The following is a 19,237-nucleotide window of genomic DNA, read 5'->3' on the forward strand; positions in this document are numbered from 1 at the left end:
TTTATCAATACAAATGAGGAAATCATTAGTAAAAAGGCTAAGTGTTCCCTTTAGCACCCTTATGGACCCTTCAACATATGTCTCTGACATTTTCTAAGACCCAAGCCTTAAAAAAGTTCTTTATTCCATTCACTACCATTTATCAGTAATTTAAGATTACTTACCTATAAAACGTCATCATGAAGCCAGTAATTGTCATGTTCATAGGTACCTGAGCAGACATACGGCCAATCAAAACCATCTTTTCACCTGTGTCTGGATGGAAGGCTGAATCATAGATATATTTTGCTCTCCACAGTTCATCTTCTGTCAGCCCAGGGGCCACAATGCCTTGCCTTATGATTAACAGATAAATATACAAATATTTAATTATTCATATAATACTACTGGTATTTCCAAAGGTTAAGGAGTATTTTTAAGTATAAATCAATCCCCATGGGAAAAACTCTTGTAACTCTTTCTGTATCTATGACTGCTGTTTTCAAACCTATCAAAATTACATGGTTTCATAACCATTGGAGGAAAATACAGTTTTCTCTCTAAACAGGTAATCCTCAACTTACAACCGTTTATTTAATGACCGTGTGAAGTTTCAGCAGCAAGTTTCAGATTTATGACCAGCACAGCTTTCCCGTGGTTGCTTGACTTGAATTCTTATGCTTAACAACTGACTCACATTTATGACGGTTGCAGCATCCCACAGTCATGTAATCCTCTTTTGTGACCTTCTGACAAGCAAAGTCAATGAGGAAACCAGATTCACTTAATAACCATGTTACTAATTTAAGAACTGCAGTGATTCACTTAACAAGTGTGGTGAGAAAAGTCATAAAATGGAGAAAACCTCCCTTAACAAATTTCTCGTTTAGCAACGTAAATTTTGGACTCAGTTGTGGCCATAAGTTGATGACTACCATAACTGGTGTTTCCTTTTAAACTCCAAAATACTTCCAATGTGATAAATTAGCATTTTTATAGCCACGATTTCCCAATTTTCTCCTAATTCATTGTTGCATTAACTCCTAACTTCTGAATTCCAAAAGTAATTTTTTTTAACTTACAAAAGGACTAATTTTTCCTAGACAAATGATTTCTCTGACCTTATTACAATATTCTTAGAATAATGTTAGCCATCTGGAACAGGGGTCTTCAAACCTGACAGCTTTAAGACTTGTGGACTTCAACTCCCAGAATTCCTCCTCCAGTCAGGTTAGCTCAGAAATTCTGGGAGTTGAAGACCACAAGTTTTAAACTTGCCAAGTTTGAAGACCCTTGATTTAGAGAAACTGGAATAAAACTGGGGGCAGGAAACCCAAATCATACCTGTAATCGTGCACAATTTGTTTTGCTTTTTCTAATTGTTCATTGGGTAGCAATATATTCCTAGGATCAGTAACAGTGAAGAAGTGGCTAGCGCGTCCAACAAATGTGGTTTGATCCCAGCGAGGCTCTTTGATATTGATGTTTAATGGTATATCTCCCGACATGTTTTCAAGAACACTGGATATAAAACAGAGATTGAAATACATTTCAGCTTCAGAGTTGTTGACATTTTTATTTCTCTCATATCAGTTAAGAAAATGGATCTCTCTCAGATCTCTGAAGCCTTGTTAGAACTTGGATATAAAGAAAATCTAACTCTGTGGAGCAATTCTATGCTCCTCCCTGTCCAATTTTGAAGCTACTCTTATGAGTCAATCCCCACACACTTCTGCAGAAGACGCCAACTGCAATGAGGTAAAATGGGGCAAAAGAAGGGAAATGGTAACGTGGTTTCAGTTTGTTCTGATAATTATCTGCCTAGATCAGGGATGCCAAACTCAAGGCCCACGATCCAGATCTGGCCCATGGGGTGCTTAGATCTGGCCTTCAGAGCCAGGCTGGAAACAGTGGAAGACCAGCACGCGGCGCCTGTGCCAGCAAAAACAGAGCTCAGGAGGGTTGTGCGTGGCCCTCGCGAGCTCTGTTTTCTCTGGCAGAGGGCTGCAGGAGGCCGTTACAGCCAGAAACAGAGCTCAGGAGCCCGTTTTCACTGGCAGAGCGCTAAGGACACCACAGGCTCCCCCAACAAAAGTGACTTGGAGCTGGCCATGCCCCGCTGCCCCTCCCCTGAGGTCAAATACAACCCTGATGTCACCCTCAATGAAATTGACATCCCTGGCTTAGATCCTTAGTTATGTTTAGGAGCTTGTGGTGGAGATTGGAGCAGAATCAGACAATGTATAGAATTTGGAGCAAAAACAGCAGATAGCTCGACTCTCCTTCTGCCCACAGACTGGATTATAATTTTGAAATGGGTCTGTTTGATTTACCATATCTATTTATTATAATTCATTTTGAGAATCCCCACTTAGATTTCTGCAGAAAAATATACCAATACATTTTAACATTAAAGTTTTCATTTATTATCAACTCTTCTTATTTTATAATATATTGCCACAACTTCATTGAAAACCAAATAGGAAGACTACATATCATATTTTCCAATCTGTTTTTAGGTCATTTCACTTTAGCTTTTGTTTTCATTGCCAAAGCAGCATTTAAAACTCTGCATTAATCCAATTTACTAATCTTGTAATTTAATCAGAAATTTCATGTAATCGAATATTCATGCAAAGTACTTTTTAAAAGTCCAACCAAATTTATATTCATAGTTTTTGAGGACAAGCCAAAGTTCTGCTTGGTTTAATTTTTAGGCCAAAGATGCTTTTTTAAAAGAGAGGGATACAAAGAACTTTTTGAAAAGCTTCATTCACTAACATTTGCTGATGCTGTTTCCCAACTTTCCCACTGCTTACTTTAAAAAATAAATAAATAATTTTTTCTTGTATATCAGGCAATCAAAAAATTATGTGCTGAATACGGGCTACACAGCCAATCAGATATGCTTATCTGATAAGGTGGTTGATGGCAAACAAGCCAAATTAGAGTGGAAGCACAAATCAGGGTTTCCAAGACTGACTGCATGAGTGGTTTCTAACCCTTGCCTTCATTTTCTTATTATATCCAGGATAATCATGTCACACACACAGAATCACTCTGGATTGAAAGGAGGGAGGTTTTAATTTTGCAACTCATTGATCCAAAGGCACAGATCACTCTCCCCTTTCAGCAGTCCTGATCAGAGATTGTTCAAAAGTCACAGAGAAGCAGGGATCACAATATAGGTAGAAAATAATGATCTTAATTAGATAATTGAGGTTGGGGGGACTCTAACTTTTCTATGGGGTAAGGATTTTTATAAAGTAGACATTTCTAACACATTCTGTTCATGAGCACAATTTCCATCCTAAAAGCATATGGGGAAAAGCTGTGCTGGCAAAATGGTTAGAAGACAGTATTGCAGGCTAATTCTGCTGACTGCCAGGAGGTCAATCATGACCAGCCCAAGGTTGACTCAGCCTTCCATCCTTCCAAGGTCATGAGCACCCAGATTGTTGGGGGCAAAAGGCTGACTCTATAAACCGCTTAGAAAGGGCTGTAAAGCCCCGTGAAGCGGTGTGTGGGCTATTCCCTGATACCACTAGATGACATTGCTAGGGCTTGCTGCCTTAGAAGAGTGAGGAAAATTCTCAAGGATGACTCACATCCCGGTCAGCACTTCTTCACTCTCCTACCATCGGGTAGGAGATATAGAAGCATAGCCAGCCATAGCAACAGGCTGAAGAACAGTTTCTACCCGTCGGCTGTCAGACTTCTGAATGGAAAATAACTTCATGTCAACATAGTATGATAGACTTGTGGGGACGGTGCATTGTGTAACAAGGTCACATAGTGTAATAAGATTGGGACTGGATTAGGGACTTCTGTCCTCACTGTGAGTTATGTTGGGTGTGTGTGTGTGTGCATGAAGGGACACTCAGCCAATCACATTGAACACATGTTGTACTCTGACAATAAAGGTAACTAATAATAATAATAATAATAACAACAATTATATATTCAATCTAAGTATAGTATATAAAATTATATATTGCAATGTCCTATCAATGAATATTTCAGCTTCAACCAAAACAATACAAGAGCACTAAATAGATACAAACTAAAGATAAACCACACCAAACTTGATTGCAAGAAATACGACTTCAGCAACAGAGTAGTCAGTGTCTGGAATACTCTACCCGAAACTGTGGTTTCTTCCCCAACCCCCAAAATCTTCAACATTAGACTGTCTACTATTGACCTCATCCCTTTCCTAAGAGGTCTGTAGGGGTGTGCATAAGCACACGAAAATGTGCCTACCATCCCTGTTCTATTGTTTCTTTTTTTCTTATTCATATCCATTTCATATATTTATAACCCTGTTTATACTTATACCTGTTATCTAATAATTGTTTGACAAAATAAATAAATAAATAAGTCTAAGTATTCTTATTGCTAAAAAGACTATGCAAGAAAAGGCGTAATTGCATACTTTCTTCCTCCGTTCAATTCTAGGAATGATCAGCAGTAGAAGAGCTTCGAGAGAAGGATATACAATGCAATTCTTAGGATGCCATGTAATGATTGGACCTTGTAGTTTCAGTTTTACTTTCTACTTAAATCCAGAAACTCATGCAAAGATTTGAACCAGACATTCAGTTTGTGCTCTGTCTATTTCACAGTACTGCTATGAGGATAAATTGACAGCAGGCCTTTCTCTATCTATTATCTATATAGTAAATGGGGTATATTATAAATGCATTATAGAGAGAGAGGGAGGGAGATATAGCAAAAATAAATAAATATAAAAATAAAAGACAAATCTTTAGCAAAGTCCAGCAAAAAAAGTAATGGAGAAAGAAGTAATAAATAATAAGATTTTAAACCTCATTTATAGATCAATAATGTCTCTATAATGAAAGAAATTGTAAGCTTCATGTAGCAACACTTTTTAAAATAGAATTAGATTGAACTTTTTGATGTTCCCACACAATTACTTTTTAGAAATTATGAACATACATCAATTGATGCATATATCCATCCCATCCCATCCCATCCCATCCCTCCATCCTTCCACCCAAAGGAACATTGAAGCGTTCCTTTCACTGAGTGCTTGTGAAAGTAGCAAAATGAAGAGACCCTAAATGAAGTTATACATGTGAACATAGTCTACTAACTTCTGTAATACATGTACACTCTATACGCACCCACAGAAATTGATAGCAGACAAATATTGCATTCATTGTAGAAGCATATGAGATACATAATATTCTAGTAATAGTGTTCTTACTAGAGGTATGTGGAGAGAGGTAAGAGAAGGGCTGGAAGCTGCCATGCAAACTGGAAAAAAAACCCTTAACAATATCAAAATAAATGATTTATGTCCCATCTTTTGTGAAACAGCATTTTCAAAGAATTTGGATGCATGCATATGATATTTTGCAAATCAGGTGATTGGTCTCATAAGAAAATTACATAAATTCATTTGCAAAATTCTTTTTTTTTTTTGTAAAAGATCTTGGATTTTCTTTTAGGTGATCTGTAGTTTCGTATGCATGGAATGTACATCAGCAAGACCAACTGGTACCCAAAAATATATTTTTTTCTGCTGAGAAATAGAGGTATTTTTGGAATTATAAAGACATGACTTTGAAATTTGGATGCATGGGTATTTGCAATATGATAAAGTCAAGTTAATGTGTTTTTTAAAAAAATCATTATATTAAATGCCATATTGAAAATATAGAATAGATAGAACCAAGGTTGTGCCCTAAAACACCTTTGTGGTTCTCAACAGAAGAAGCATTTTATAGAAGAGAAATAATAGCTAAACACAAATGGTTAAGTTATTGTGAGATACTAGAATTTTATCAAAACAAAAACAAGAGATTATACACTTTGTTGCAATCTTAGAGATATTCTATAAAATAATGCACCATTGTTATATGACACCAGATAAATTGTCTAGAATATACAAAGGTCTTTGAATTGATGATGGAAATGTCAACAACAAGAAGGGACATTTTATCATGTGTGGTTGACATGCTGGCTGGGGAATTTTTTTGCATAAAGAAGGGAAAAAAGACTTAGGATTTTGATGATTAGACAGGATAGTTTTAGAAAGAAGAGAATCATATTGTAACTTTAGATAAAGAGATACTTATAACTCTACTAATATTTATAACTGTAAAGAAGGCTGGAAGCAATTTGTTTCTTTTCTATTTTTCTTTTACTTTTTTTGCACTTTTAACTTTCTCTTTAATTTCTTTATTTAATTTTTTTAATTTTATATTACTTTGTATTTTTTATTTTCATTTTTGTAACTTTTAATAAAGTTATTTTTAAAAAATGAAAACATTATTTTTGCACAGTAATGTGGCACATAATGAGGGTCAAAAATATTTACCAGTATCTCCTGCTAGTTCAATATACTATTCTAGGACTGTAGTGTAGACAAAAGTGAAAACCAGGTCAGTTTTGTTGATACCCCCCCTCCAACTTATGTTCTGATTATTATGCATTATTTTTGTGACTTGTTATTATTTCCAAACACTTTCTTATCCTCTCAGGAGCTCTGAAGCTCTCAATTTTTCCAAATGTATTTCCTCTTTTCATTCTCTTCCTCCCTCCAGCTCTTACTAATCTTGGGGCTTTCCATCTACTCATGGAATTTCATTTTGCATTTCATTTTCAGTATGTTGCATTTATCACTAATTTCCCCACCTCCTCCAAGCCCCAAATTTCTTTATTTATGTTTGCTTGTTCAACTAAACAGTACTGTTTTGTGACCTGTGTATGAGGGCTAAGGAAAAGGTCCTTCTCAGTGGTGGCCCCTTCTTTCCAAAAAGCCCTTTAAATGTAGTTTTGTCAGCATGTCTGAGGACCAGGAAAGGAGATGGAGCCAATCAAATGGCTGGTTTGATTGTGTTGTTGCTGCCAGGGGAGGAGGTAGGGTGGAGTTTTTTTTAATTACATGGTGGAATTTTTAAATTTTTTAAACTGCCAAAAGTCACCTGCATGAGTTGGGCAGTTATATAAAGTTGTTTAATAAATAAAAATAAATAAGAAATCTGTTGTGACGCACTGCACCTTGAATGCAAACTCTGTTAACCCCTATGCTGTTGAATTTAAGAAAGGTAATATATAAACAAAGAATGTGTGAACCACCTATTGCTTTCTATAGCATTCAATTCCAATGTCATACGCTTTTATATTGCAAACTTTTGAAATCAGGTTCTGCATATTAATTATCCATTGCTGTCAAACTTGCAGCCTGCAGGCTGGATGTGTCAAGCACTGGTCACTCCCATGCCTGGTTTAACAAAGGGGAAAAAGTCACGATATGATGATGCTGTGATGATATGAGTTTGACACTCTTTTAAAATAATGAATAATAGAAAATAATGAACTCAGTATTTGAAACCCAGACTTTTCTGTTTAGATATTATTGTTGATAATGATGATTAAAATTTTGCAAGCCTTGTATTACTTGTATTACAAAAAACTTGTATTACTGGCTTTCTATCAGAAGACCAGAATATATTTTGCATGAACCAGATGTTGTAAGTAGCCTGCAGGAATCTATAGCAACCTGTAGGGGAAGTTTAATAATGTGATCATCATCTTCATTGGGTTATATGTTCTAGGAACTGCAATTCCAATGGTAAAGGAAGGCTGGTCCACTGGGCAAGGATGGAATGAATAATGGCCCTTTACCTAGTCAAATTTTATTATGCAGAATGGCAAATTAAACCAGTCTAAATACGCTAATTGTGGACTGAAAGATACTGAAGTAATGACTGAAGCTCATCATGGAGACATTTCCTTGTTACCATAGTGATTTCTGGGGTAACCAAAAGGAGAAAAACAAATAAGGGTGTAACACTCCTAATCTACTAATCTGAAGAGTTTGGGCCATTGTGTTACAGATAAATGATTCAGTAACACTAGAAATGTTACATGAAACAGTCACAAGGATAATTAGGGATATGCAACAGTTTCTACTGGAGGTTCACTGAAAGCCCCAAGAGCACCTGCTATCTTTAAAAAAACTCTCCCAGATCTACCATCCTTATAATTTGGGTAAAGGTATCATTCAGAGTTCTGAAGATGGGAGTTCTAGATTTCCCATGTAAACCCAGAGCAAAACTATTCTGTGTGTAATCACTCAACCAGTCTCAGTTCAGAGCCCAGGTAACAGCTGAGAGATAAGGATAGCACTACACATCATTACACACACCAAGGGTCTTTTTGTGTGTATGTTTGTATGCTGAGGGGGGAAGAATGTTGTCATTTCATTTTTTAAAATTGAAATCTGCTTTTTCTGCCATTTAACCGCCTCAGCAGATTTTCCTCTAACTTCCCCACAATGCATCAGGAGAAGCATATGCACCAGTGGGAATCGGGGATCAGAAACATCAACAAGATGCATTTATGTTCATGTGTATGTCAGGGGAAGTGGGGGAAGATCCTGATGTAACCTAGCAACAGACTAGTCTGTGGACAATGCCTATTGCTGAGGCAGCCTCCTCACCAGAGCAGCCATCTTTTGCATGTAACTTAAGAGAGATATTTCATCATTTTCCCAGTCATTTCCAGATGTTAACATAGGCAACAGAGTCTGCCAGCACAGCAGCTTCCAGCCTCTCCAGTTCTTTCCTCTACAGTGCCCTTCTCTTATCAACTGCCAGTGCTTTGAAAGGGGGAAAAAAGCTATTTTATAGCTTTCATATTTCATTTTCTAGGTTGCCCCTGCAAACGACTTTGCCCTTTTTATTTTCCACTTCCTAGCTGCGTGAGACATCAACGCACAAGCTTAGAACCAGATGCAACTCTGCATGCCCCCCCCCCCAAGAAAGTCATCATTCAAGAATCTTATCTCTTGCATTCCTTTAACACAAAATCAGAGAGATGAAAACGGAATGGCCTCCAAATTCGCCTCTCCCTAAATTTCCTCCCTCTTTTACGCCGATTTCTCGCCATGCGTCCTTGAAACAGATCGGTGTTCAGAGCATAACGGACGCTAAAATACCCTGGAAGGGGCCTTTCTACCAGAGAAGTCAAGCGGCGAAGGGGGTCTCGTGGCATCCTGCGCCATTTCATACAGGATCCCCGGCTCAAAAAGAAACATCCCCGCTTCTCTTCCCGGCATTCATTTTTGGGGTAGGGAGGAAGCGTGTTAGAGGCAGGCACAACCTCCGGGCACAATGTGCAACCACCCACCTAGAGGCGGCTTTTCTTATTTTTATTATACATTCTCCATCCAATAAACTACAAATTCGTAAAAAAAGAAAAAACAAACCTCCGTCTGCCACCCCCTTTTTTTCTCTCCCTCCCTGTCCAGAAATTGGTATCGTTTTTAGGGGATTGGCGATGTAGGGGCACCTTTCTCCTTTAAAGTGGCCGTCTGCAGTTGCTGCTGCTGGAGGCTGGGGGGACCAGGACGAAAGCACGCGATTTGGGTTATGGGGTACTCACGGCGCCCCCCCTCCCGGTGCGCCCTGCTCGGCCGGTGATTCCCGCGCGTCAGCGTAGATTCCTCGCCGAGCCCTCCAGTCAAATCTCCCGAAGCCCGCCGGAAGAAATTCAGCCGCTTGTGAGCAAATGGGGCAAGGCGGGCAAGGCAAAGGAGGCGAGGGAAGGCGGGGTAGAGGCGAGTGAACCGCCCTCGCGGGGAAGGGAAAGGAAAGGGAGGGCGCGGAAGCAGGGAAAGGAACAGGGAGACAGGTTGGGTGGAGCTGCTGTTTTTTGGCGCCTCGTAGGCTTGACGCGCATGGCGTTCCACAAGTGAAGGTCGCCTCCCTTCGAATGACTGGGACGGGAAGGTTTTCATTTGGAGTCCATTAGTCTCTCACTCTGCCTATTTTCACCTAAATCGCGAAAGCCCCCTGCCCTCTCCCCTCCGCCCAAAAGTCGTGTGAAGGAAGCCTCGGTGTGTTGCAAGAGGTTTGGTTGTCTAGGAACGCCACTTTTGGAAAGCGCGCGCTCTCTCTCTCTTTCTCCCTCCCTCTCTCTCTCCCCCTCTCTCTGTGTGTGTTTAACGGAAGGCAGTGGCAGAATACTTCGTATATGTTTAGCCCTGATCTTTTTCACTCTTCAAGTCTCTGCATCCTCAAACAGATAAAGCCTGAATCCACTTTTGCACTGCTGTTGTTCTAAGAGCTTCCTGTAATGCCAAGCAGATTACTACTTAAAAGATCTTTGTTGTGTAGTTTGTGAAGAACTTCGGAAATCTGGGATGCTGCCAAGCAGAGAAGACTTCGTCCTGCTGGTCAAAATACACTGGTGTTAGCACGGTCCTTCCCATTTTACTGAACTGATCAGAAAAAAAAAAGTTAGAAATGGAAGAAATCATTGGATGAAACCTATAAAAACTCACTAACTCATAAAGTTTCACCCCCGAATATTTTAGCTACCCAGAATCTGAACTCTGACCTCTGGCAACAGGTTTTCAGCCAAGGAGAACATTTTGTATAGTTGCACACATCATTTGACTCGTTTCTGGTTGTGAAATAAAGATCAAAAGGAAAGTTCAAAAGGGGAAATTATTTTAAAGTATGCTTTTTGAAAACCATGCAGTAAAACTGAAAGTAAAACTATTTTATATTCATTGTAATCAATTTTTTCTCTTCCATAATTATGTTTTATATTTAGATTTAACCACTCTCGTGGGTCTTGCCTCACGTTGATCTTTAATATCCACTTGTCCACCTACTGCACCTTCTTCTTTTCCAACCTCCATTTGTTCCTCTTGGGATTCAATTGATGGGACCTCCTTTCCTACTCCTCCTTCTCTGCCTCCAAAAACCTCTGCACAAAACAGTTCTGCTTTCTCGATTGAATCAATTCTATGTCTCTGTTCCTGCCACGTAAACATCAATCCTTCTGGAATCAACCACCTGTAAGACACCTCTTTTTCCAATAACCTTTTAGTCAGGAATCGATATTCTCTTCTCATCTCTCTCACTCTTCTAGGTATTTGTTTTAAAACCAAAATTTCTTTACTTTTGTATTTCAGTGGCTTCTCTCTTGCTGCTTGCAATATTTGTGTCTTCAAAGATTTTTAATAAATCTAATATGAACTTCTCTGGGTAGGTTATTTCTCATCGCATATCTTGTAAAAACTCGATATATCTCATCAATTCCATCCATCATCTTCTCTTCTGTTATCTCGAGCGCCCCGCCAGAATTCCTACCATTATCGCAACCAAATCTTGTCCTTTTCTTCTTCTATATTTTGGAATCTAAGATAAAATTCTGATCTATCCAACTCCACTTCAACATCTCACTTTTTCTTGTTCAATCGCTGTTAATCTATTGTTGATATTTCCAATTTTCTCCTCTCTTTGTTTGCCTCCCTCTTCAACATTTTGGAGTCTCTCTTCATATTTTTCCATCATCTGTTCCATCCTACCTGTTCTTTGTTCAATAGTATCCATTTTTACCTTAAGATCTTGAATTCCTTGCATAATCATCTGGAAGGATACTCTTTCTTGTTCTTTTTCTTTCTCTTTATCTTGCTTTAACAATGTCTGAATTGAGCGCTGTCCAGATGGTGGGGAGGCAGAAGCAGACATAGAGGCACCCGAAGATATAAATTTCTTACTCATTTTAAGTGGTTCCAACTCTTCAAGTTTTTTCAAATTTTAATCCACAAAAAAAGAGAAAAAAATATGAAATTATAATCCAAGGTAAAAAGGCCAACAATAAAAAAGCCAAAAGTGAGAGAAAAAAAGAAAAAGAAAAGAAAATTCTTCAAATTCTTCCTGACCTTAGTCCAATAAAAAGAGGAAAAAAAAAACCATAAAAAAAGTAACAGTAAAAATAAAAACCCAATAATAATAATAAACAAGACAAAGCCAAAAAGGAAGAAGGGAAGAAGAAAAGAGAAAACAAAAAACAAAACAAAAACCAAGAAAAATAAGTTTCTTCAGATTCCACACCTTAGTCCAGGCAGAAAAAAAGAAAAAGAAAAAACCTCAATTGAAAAAAGGAAAAAGAAATAGTCCGCTGATGTACATTAAAAAAAAAAGGAAAAAAAGAAAAACAGGATCCAAATAGGCAAAAGAAAAAATAAAATCAGTTAAATCAAAATAAAATATAAGTAGAAAAAAGAAATTCAGAGGCTTCCCTTTGCAAATAAATCAAGCTTAAAAGTAAGGACCTTGATGTTAGTGAAGGGGTTGGCAGAACTCAAAAAAAAAAAAAAAAAACAACAACACTGCACTCTATTTAATTATCCAAGGCTCTAATTATAACTCCCTTCTCTTTCCCACAAGCTTCAAAGCTGAGCCATGTATATCCAGAAAGACACCTGTAATAATATTCCACAAAGTGCTTTCCTCTATCTTATCAGGGGATGTCCTTGAGAAGAAGAGTCTGTTTTTTATTATTATTTTTTTAAATATTTCCGAGCCTCTAGGTGGCAGTGTTACAAAGTATCATAGTTCTCACTTTCCCCCTCCTCTCTTAAGGGAAAGCCGGCTTGCAATACACAAAACAGAAACCGAAAAATCAAACAAAGTCAAGAGAAGCCTCTAGCCCAGAAAAAAAAAATAAAAAGTCCAGAAGAAGAATAAAACATATGAATATATAGAAAAAAGAAAACAGTCCAGTTATCCAATAAATAACAATAGAGTCCGGAAGCAAAGAAAAGAAAAAAAAAATGGATTCTCTCTTTGACGTTTCCTAAAAAACGCCGCTAAGTCAATTTTGTCAAAAACAAAACAAAAATCACACAGGTTTCTTCAGATAATTAGAGTAAACTTTCAAAGTTCAAAAAATTAAATAAAAAAAAGAAGTTCTCACCCAACCGACAAACTCTTTCTCAAACTCTTTCCGTCTGGAGTCGCCCGGCCTCAGCAGCATGGGGCTGCCTCTCCGCCGCTGGCAAGAAGAGCTTCACCCGGGCTCTCCAGGGATTTTGCGGTATCCCCGGAATCCTCAGGATATGCTCTTCACGATGGCTGTCCCTACGGGACAGCGTAGGTCCGTTGGACCGGCCAGTGGCGGAGATATCGGCTGCAATCGAGGAGCTCGATTGCAGACTGTATCGCCACGGCGCAAGCTCCTCCCATCTCCCAGAAAGTAAAACTATTTTAATAACATTGCTGAAGTAGGAATTTCTTAGTCATTCTTTTTAACAGAAGCAATAGCAGTTGGTTAAAAATATGCTTGTTTCATCTAATCTCGAGAAAAGAAGGATTAGGCTAGGGTGACACGTTAACAGTATTCTAGTATTTGAGGGGTTGTCACAAAGAAGAGGGGGTCGACTTATTTTCCAAAGCACTAGAAGGCAAGACAAGAAACAATGGATGGAAACTAATCAAGGAGAGAAACAACCTGGAATTAAGGAGAAACTTCCTAACAGGGAGGACAATTAACCAGTGGAACAGGTTGCCACCAGAAATTGTGGCTGCTCCATCACTGGACGCTTTTAAGAAGAAACTGGACAGCCACTTATCTGAAATAGTATAGGTTCTCCTGCTTGAGCAGGGGGCTGGACTAGAAGACCTCCAAGATCCCTTCCAAGCTCGATTCTTATTGAACTGATGTCATACACTGAATGGGATATGCAGAAAAGGTTCTGGAGATGAACCGGGGTCCATTTAGTTGAAGAAATACCACAGTTTTAAGATATACCCAAATACTTCAAAGTATTTGAAGAACGTGTGTTCTTTGAGCTGGTTTAGATAGGGAATATATTGCCCTGCCTTCTGTGAAGCAGAATACAATGGAATAGCTTGCTCTCGGTGGTTGTGGGTGGTCTGGCATTGAAGGCTTTCAAAAAGAGACTGGGCAACCATTTGTCTAAAACGATACAGGTCTTCTGCTTGAGCCGTGGTCAGACTAGAAGAGGTCCAAGATCCCTTCCAACTCTATTATTCTATCTACCTGTTCTAAGTTATCCTCCATAAGCTGCTCTTTGGGCCATGGATGTGCAAAGACTTGGGATTTACACTTACTCCGCGCCCCCCAAATAAGTAGCTAAGTCCTGTACTATTGCTATAGAGCTGACTGGGGACTTGATGGCCCGGGCTTTTTAACTGCCATCATTAGACATGGACCTGTATCACAGGAAAGAGCATTTCATTTAAAATATCATTGTGAATTTTACTGTTTTATTATATTTACATTTTGTGCACAAATGTTCATACTTCCAGATATTTGTCCTGCTTTTTATAATAATAGACCTATGACTGTAACAAAGCTGCTATTGGATAAATTACAACACTACTTTTTAGTGTGGGATGAAGGAATGAAATAGCCCTGCTATGCCTTAGGAAAGATGGACCTCTGAAAGCAGTGGCATCTTCAAAAGGGCTTCTTTGCACTTCTTGATGGGAAGAGATGGCTACTGAGATAATCAGGCCTTAAGTGATTAGAACTTATTAAACTTCAAACACCAATGCCTTAAATTGTGCCCTATGATTTTGCTTTCTATTTGGTATTTCACACATCTCCATGAACTTCTCCTGCTGTTATGACTTCCTCTCAATATCACTAGAAACAAACCTGTGTAACTTTAATGGGAATATTTGAAAACTGGTTTCTTTAAAATTGAATTGTTCATGGAAGAGCAACTTGGATTTGATCCATGGCCTACAATTGTCATAATCTGAATATTCACCAATCCCAAGAGTCCCTTCCTGGAACTGAAAGCCCTTTCAATTTACACATGGATCATAGATATTTTTTTAAAATATGCCAAATGTCACTTGGTAACATTTCAGATTTCCCTTCAATTGATTGCAGAGAAAAGCAGTATTGTTACAATCTCAACAGAGGCTGGGGGAATTTAAAAGAAAAAGTATGATTGATTAAGCTTTTCTTTCTGTTAGTTTTTAAGTAGCCTGGAGTGGCTGCATGGAAAGGACAAAGGTAAAATCAGGACAAAATGAATGTGAAACACTATTGCACAAGCCAGATTTCAGTACAGGAATTGGTTGATTAAGCAGTGCCCCTGTACCATTCCTCGGCTAGTAAATTTCATTAGAATACGACTAAAACACATCAGTGGCTTGCACAACTTTGTGATTGAATGAGGAACTGATTGATACCATGAGATTCTCCCATTTGTTTTATTTTTATAAGCTGAATATATGTGTTTCTGATTCTGGTTTACTGGAAATCAGGACAATTGGTATTTCTACTAATTGTTGTGGCTCTATAAATCTTGTGATCTACTGGAAGAAGGTCTTGCACCACTCCATCTACTGGATTTTCTCTTTCACTTAGTAGTTCAATTTCTTGTTCCTGGAATGTATCTTTTTCTGCATGCACTGATTAGAATTCATCCCCTCATTTCCCCAAATCTATGTTAAGCAATAAGCAAGCGTAGTCACAGCTGCTGAGAAACAGAATGATTGATACTGCTATTATCTCAACATTACAAATAATAGGGCTTTTAAATATAACACCTCTGACAGTTTTTGTACTTTCTATTTGGTGAGCTAGAAAAAGAAAGAATGAACAGTATTTGGCTTATGGTATTCTTTTCATTTCATGATCAGAAAAAAAACAATATTATTTTAGTGGGAATTGGCATGGAAATGCCAGAAATGTAGAATATCTTAAAACAACTGGCACACCAGAAGCCAGAAAAATAATTATTGCTGCTTTAATTATACTTGATTACAACTGCCATAACACTCCTTAATAAACTTTGCATTGTCTGTTTAAGTCAAAACTGCTTGCATAGGCCTTATGCTGCACTCATTATAAGCACAGGCTAAATAAATGATTTTTCTTAAATATTCTGAAGGATAGTTCATTTTAATGTCTTAAGTATTTCAATAAAATGTGCATAGTGATAGATTATTTTTTCAAAATTAAAACAATCTTTGCATATGAAGTAATATGTTTTATTTAGGAAGATTATTGTATTATTGTTTTATTTGAAATTATTTCATATACTCACTTGTTTAATAAAGTACCTTATTGTTTCACTTTAAACTTCAAAACATTGTACATTCCTATTGATACAATCATATTCAATGGATCATAGAATGTAAGGATTGGAAGGGATCTTGGAAAGCATCTACTCTATCCTTCTCTGAGCAGGAATTCAATGAACTAAACTAAAGAATTCAGTTGCATCAGATGTAGTAATGACCACCAATTAAAAAGTTTTCAAAAGAATGGTACATAGCTGTATAGTCCTATAATTGGTTACTGACTTGATAGTTTAATATTACATCAAAAGAACTATAATGTTAATTGTCAATGGAGATTGTCAGTCATCCAGATCATGGTGTCCCAAAGGTGCTTTTCCCAGAGGCAACTGGCAACTCTTCAGAGCCAAAGAAGCTTCTTAGATGACAAGCAAAATGTCTTCAAAGAAAAACCAGAAAGTTGAGTTGCCTCTTGAAAAAGCACCTTTCGGACTATAATGTCAATTGTTCAAGGACAGCAGTAGAAGTGGGCTTCTATTATATCCTATTGGTGAGTTCCCTATATGCATTTGCTCAGCCGCTGTGTAACACAGAAGAAGCTATTTGGTTAGGCAGCGAAATGTTTCAAACTAACAAGAAAAGAAGTCCAGTTCCCATGACTTGACTACCAGACAACTCTTACCTGTATGACAAAATCTTCATTGATGTGTGTAACATAGAATGCTGGACCTGATAATCTGTCAGGCCTGATCTCGCAATCCATATGCTACAATGAAAAGTACATCTGGAAGACACATATTAAATTCTAAGTTAATAAACTAGCGTACCTTGCCATGTATTGCATTGTGTAGTTTTTTTGCTCCTCCCCCTCCTCCAGATTTAGACACCTCCTGGTTCCAGTACCAGTTGGGAGAAAAACTTCAAAGCTATCAGCTGCCTTGGCTATCTCTCTTTCTAGGGTCAGGACTAATATTGAAAATGGCTCTAGGTGGCGCCACTCTGAATAAAAATGTTACTCCCTAAGTGTCAAAAGATTTTCTACTTTGGGTGGTTGGATTATTATCAAAACACTGACTTGAACTGGACCCGGACTTGAACTGAGAAAGGAGATATAATATTTCCAGCTATGCTTGGGCTCAAGGGCAGGGAGGGGAGTAACTAAAGTCTAAGAATTCCCTGTCATTGACTAGAGGCTCCATCTGACAGTTTGCCAATGTTGACTGCTGCTCATTTTAGTGCCTAGAACAGTGTAAAGTTCCTGTACAATAGTGCCTCTTCCTCTCTTTTTAATACATTTTTGTTACTTTATAACAGAAAAAGTAATAAAAAAGTAACAGAAAAAGTTTACAACTTTATTACTTTATAACAGAAAAAGAAAAACAAAACACAAAGATAGATACATTATTAAACTGTAAGTATAAATGATTAAAAATAAGTGAAATCTAGCTCTCTCTCTCTCCCTTTTTCTCCCTCTCCCTCTCTTCCTCTCTCTCCCTCTCCCTCTCTCTTCCTTTCTTTCTCCCTCTCTCTTCATTTCCATGCCCATCTCCCTCAAAAATACAGTATCAAAATTTAAAACACTGTCTAAAAAAATTAAATTGAAGTGTTTAAAAACTATAAAAGTACACCGTTAAAATTAGTTGATAGAGGCAAAGGGAGTGCTCTCATGGCACCAATCAACCACACAACTATGTATGCCTTTGGATACCCTGTGCAAGACCACAGTGTCATGTTTTAACCCCTTGGGGAGTAAAATGGGGGGGGGGTGTGGGTCTGCCTCACCTCCTGGGGGAGAATATTCCATATGGTGGGGAGAATGCTTTCTTTCTAGACCCTGACAGATAGAATTCTTTGATGATGGGGTTTACAACATACTTTCCATATCTGATTTGGCATACAATATAACAGTAAATAAATAAAAAAATAAGATATAGAATATAATATGTTGCTACATTACCAAAATAAACAGTTACAAATCTGTCTGTCTGTCTGTCTCTGTCTCTGTCTCTGTCTCTGTCTCTCTCTCTGTCTCTGCTCTGTCTCTCTCTCTCTCTCTCTCTCTCTGTATATATATATATGTATATATGTGTGTATATATATATATATATATATATATATATATATATATATATATATATATATATATATATATATATATATAATACAAATTTTATTGAAGTAAGAATGTCACTTCCTCAAAGTGATTTTTCATGTGGAACTTGGAAGATCCTAGATTACTTGTGCTGGTGGACTTCAATGTCACACAATGGTTACACAGAGAGGTGTGGGTCAGTATTTCACCTCTGCTGTGGATAATCAGAGTTTTGTCTTAACTGGTATCTGGCCCACGCATGAGTGTTCCATTTGATATGACTATATGTTTGCCTGGAATGGGGATCTGAAAGTGGAATCTGCTTATAATAACATTGCTGTCTTGGTCATTTTTAGACTGTTGCCTATTATAAAATTCTATGGAATGGAAGGCCAGGTAAAATGGTCAGATCTGGCACCTGAATGCATTTTTTTGTTTTAAAATGTCTTACTTACCTATTAGCAGCAGCATCACAAATTAGCAGAGAGATAGAAGTGGAAGAACTATCAAGATGAATTAGTTTGTTATGGTAAATGAACTTTTTTTTTTTGCAATAAAGGGAGCAAAATGGACTTCCTTCTCTACTCCCCCAGTGCATCTCCTCAGAAGAGACTTTTATGTTCATCTCCTCATCATGATGTTGGGGCAGCCAAGCTGGAACCACTGAAAGCTCTTTTCAGCTCTGAAAGCAATTTTCTTCAATTTTGTTTTTTTGCAGAAAAGGTTGATTGTCAAAGTTTCACTTTGATTTGGGAGAGGAAACAGCTTGTTCTGTATATGTGAATTTTTTTCAGCTTGTGCATCAAGCATATAGAGAGATGAGACCATTAAATTTTGGCTTGATTTTTCTAGCTTCCCTTCTCCTAGATTTCTGAATGGCTTTAATTTTTAATTGGCCACAGATGTAAGCTGTCAGGGAAAGATATTATTTTGCAGTAGTTCCAGTCCTTCCTGTTGGGGTGTATCAAAAGGTGGAGTTGAGGAATGTGCAACGCCTAGGTTATTGAACCGTGGAGTCCCTAATGTTATTTAACATCTACATGAAACTACTGGGACAATCACTTGGAGTTTTGGAATGAGGTGCTGTCAATATGTTGATGATGCCTAGCTTTATTACTCCTTAATCTAATTCCAAGGAAGCAATCAACATCTTAAAATTTGACTTAAACAGGGATTGGTTGCACAATTAATTCACATGAGATACAGTTATTATTGTAAAGAGCAAACTAGAGTCAGAGATGAAGCTAAAACCTATTTTAGTTGGAGTTGCACTCTCTGAGTCATAGTGTGGCAGTATGAACTGCAGCTATCACTAGATTTGCAGGTGTCA

General features: G+C 37.8%; 1 protein-coding gene across 5 annotated transcripts in view; it reads right to left on the reverse strand.

Moving 5' to 3' along the window:
• The window catches only part of SFXN1 (sideroflexin 1), a 34,163-nt gene extending 24,571 nt beyond the window's left edge, over positions 1 to 9,592 (reverse strand). The window contains exons 1-4 of one of the 5 annotated variants that reach the window (XM_087924504.1): positions 9,307 to 9,531; positions 7,437 to 7,513; positions 1,324 to 1,500; positions 165 to 335 (exon numbers count right to left, since the gene is read on the reverse strand). In XM_087924504.1, coding sequence (XP_087780630.1) covers positions 165 to 335; positions 1,324 to 1,487 — 335 coding nt within the window. In that variant the 5' untranslated portion in view covers positions 1,488 to 1,500; positions 7,437 to 7,513; positions 9,307 to 9,531. Of the gene's footprint in view, positions 1 to 164; positions 336 to 1,323; positions 1,530 to 7,436; positions 7,514 to 9,223 lie in introns of those variants that run through there. The other 4 variants (XM_026696395.2, XM_087924502.1, XM_087924503.1 and 1 more) reach the window with 4 other exon arrangements.
• Between the last annotated feature and the right edge of the window lie 9,645 nt (positions 9,593 to 19,237).

The sequence above is a fragment of the Pseudonaja textilis genome, chromosome 2 (genome assembly GCF_049901715.1).
Source record: "Pseudonaja textilis isolate UNSWEBS1 chromosome 2, rPseTex1.2, whole genome shotgun sequence".
NCBI lineage: Eukaryota > Metazoa > Chordata > Lepidosauria > Squamata > Elapidae > Pseudonaja > Pseudonaja textilis.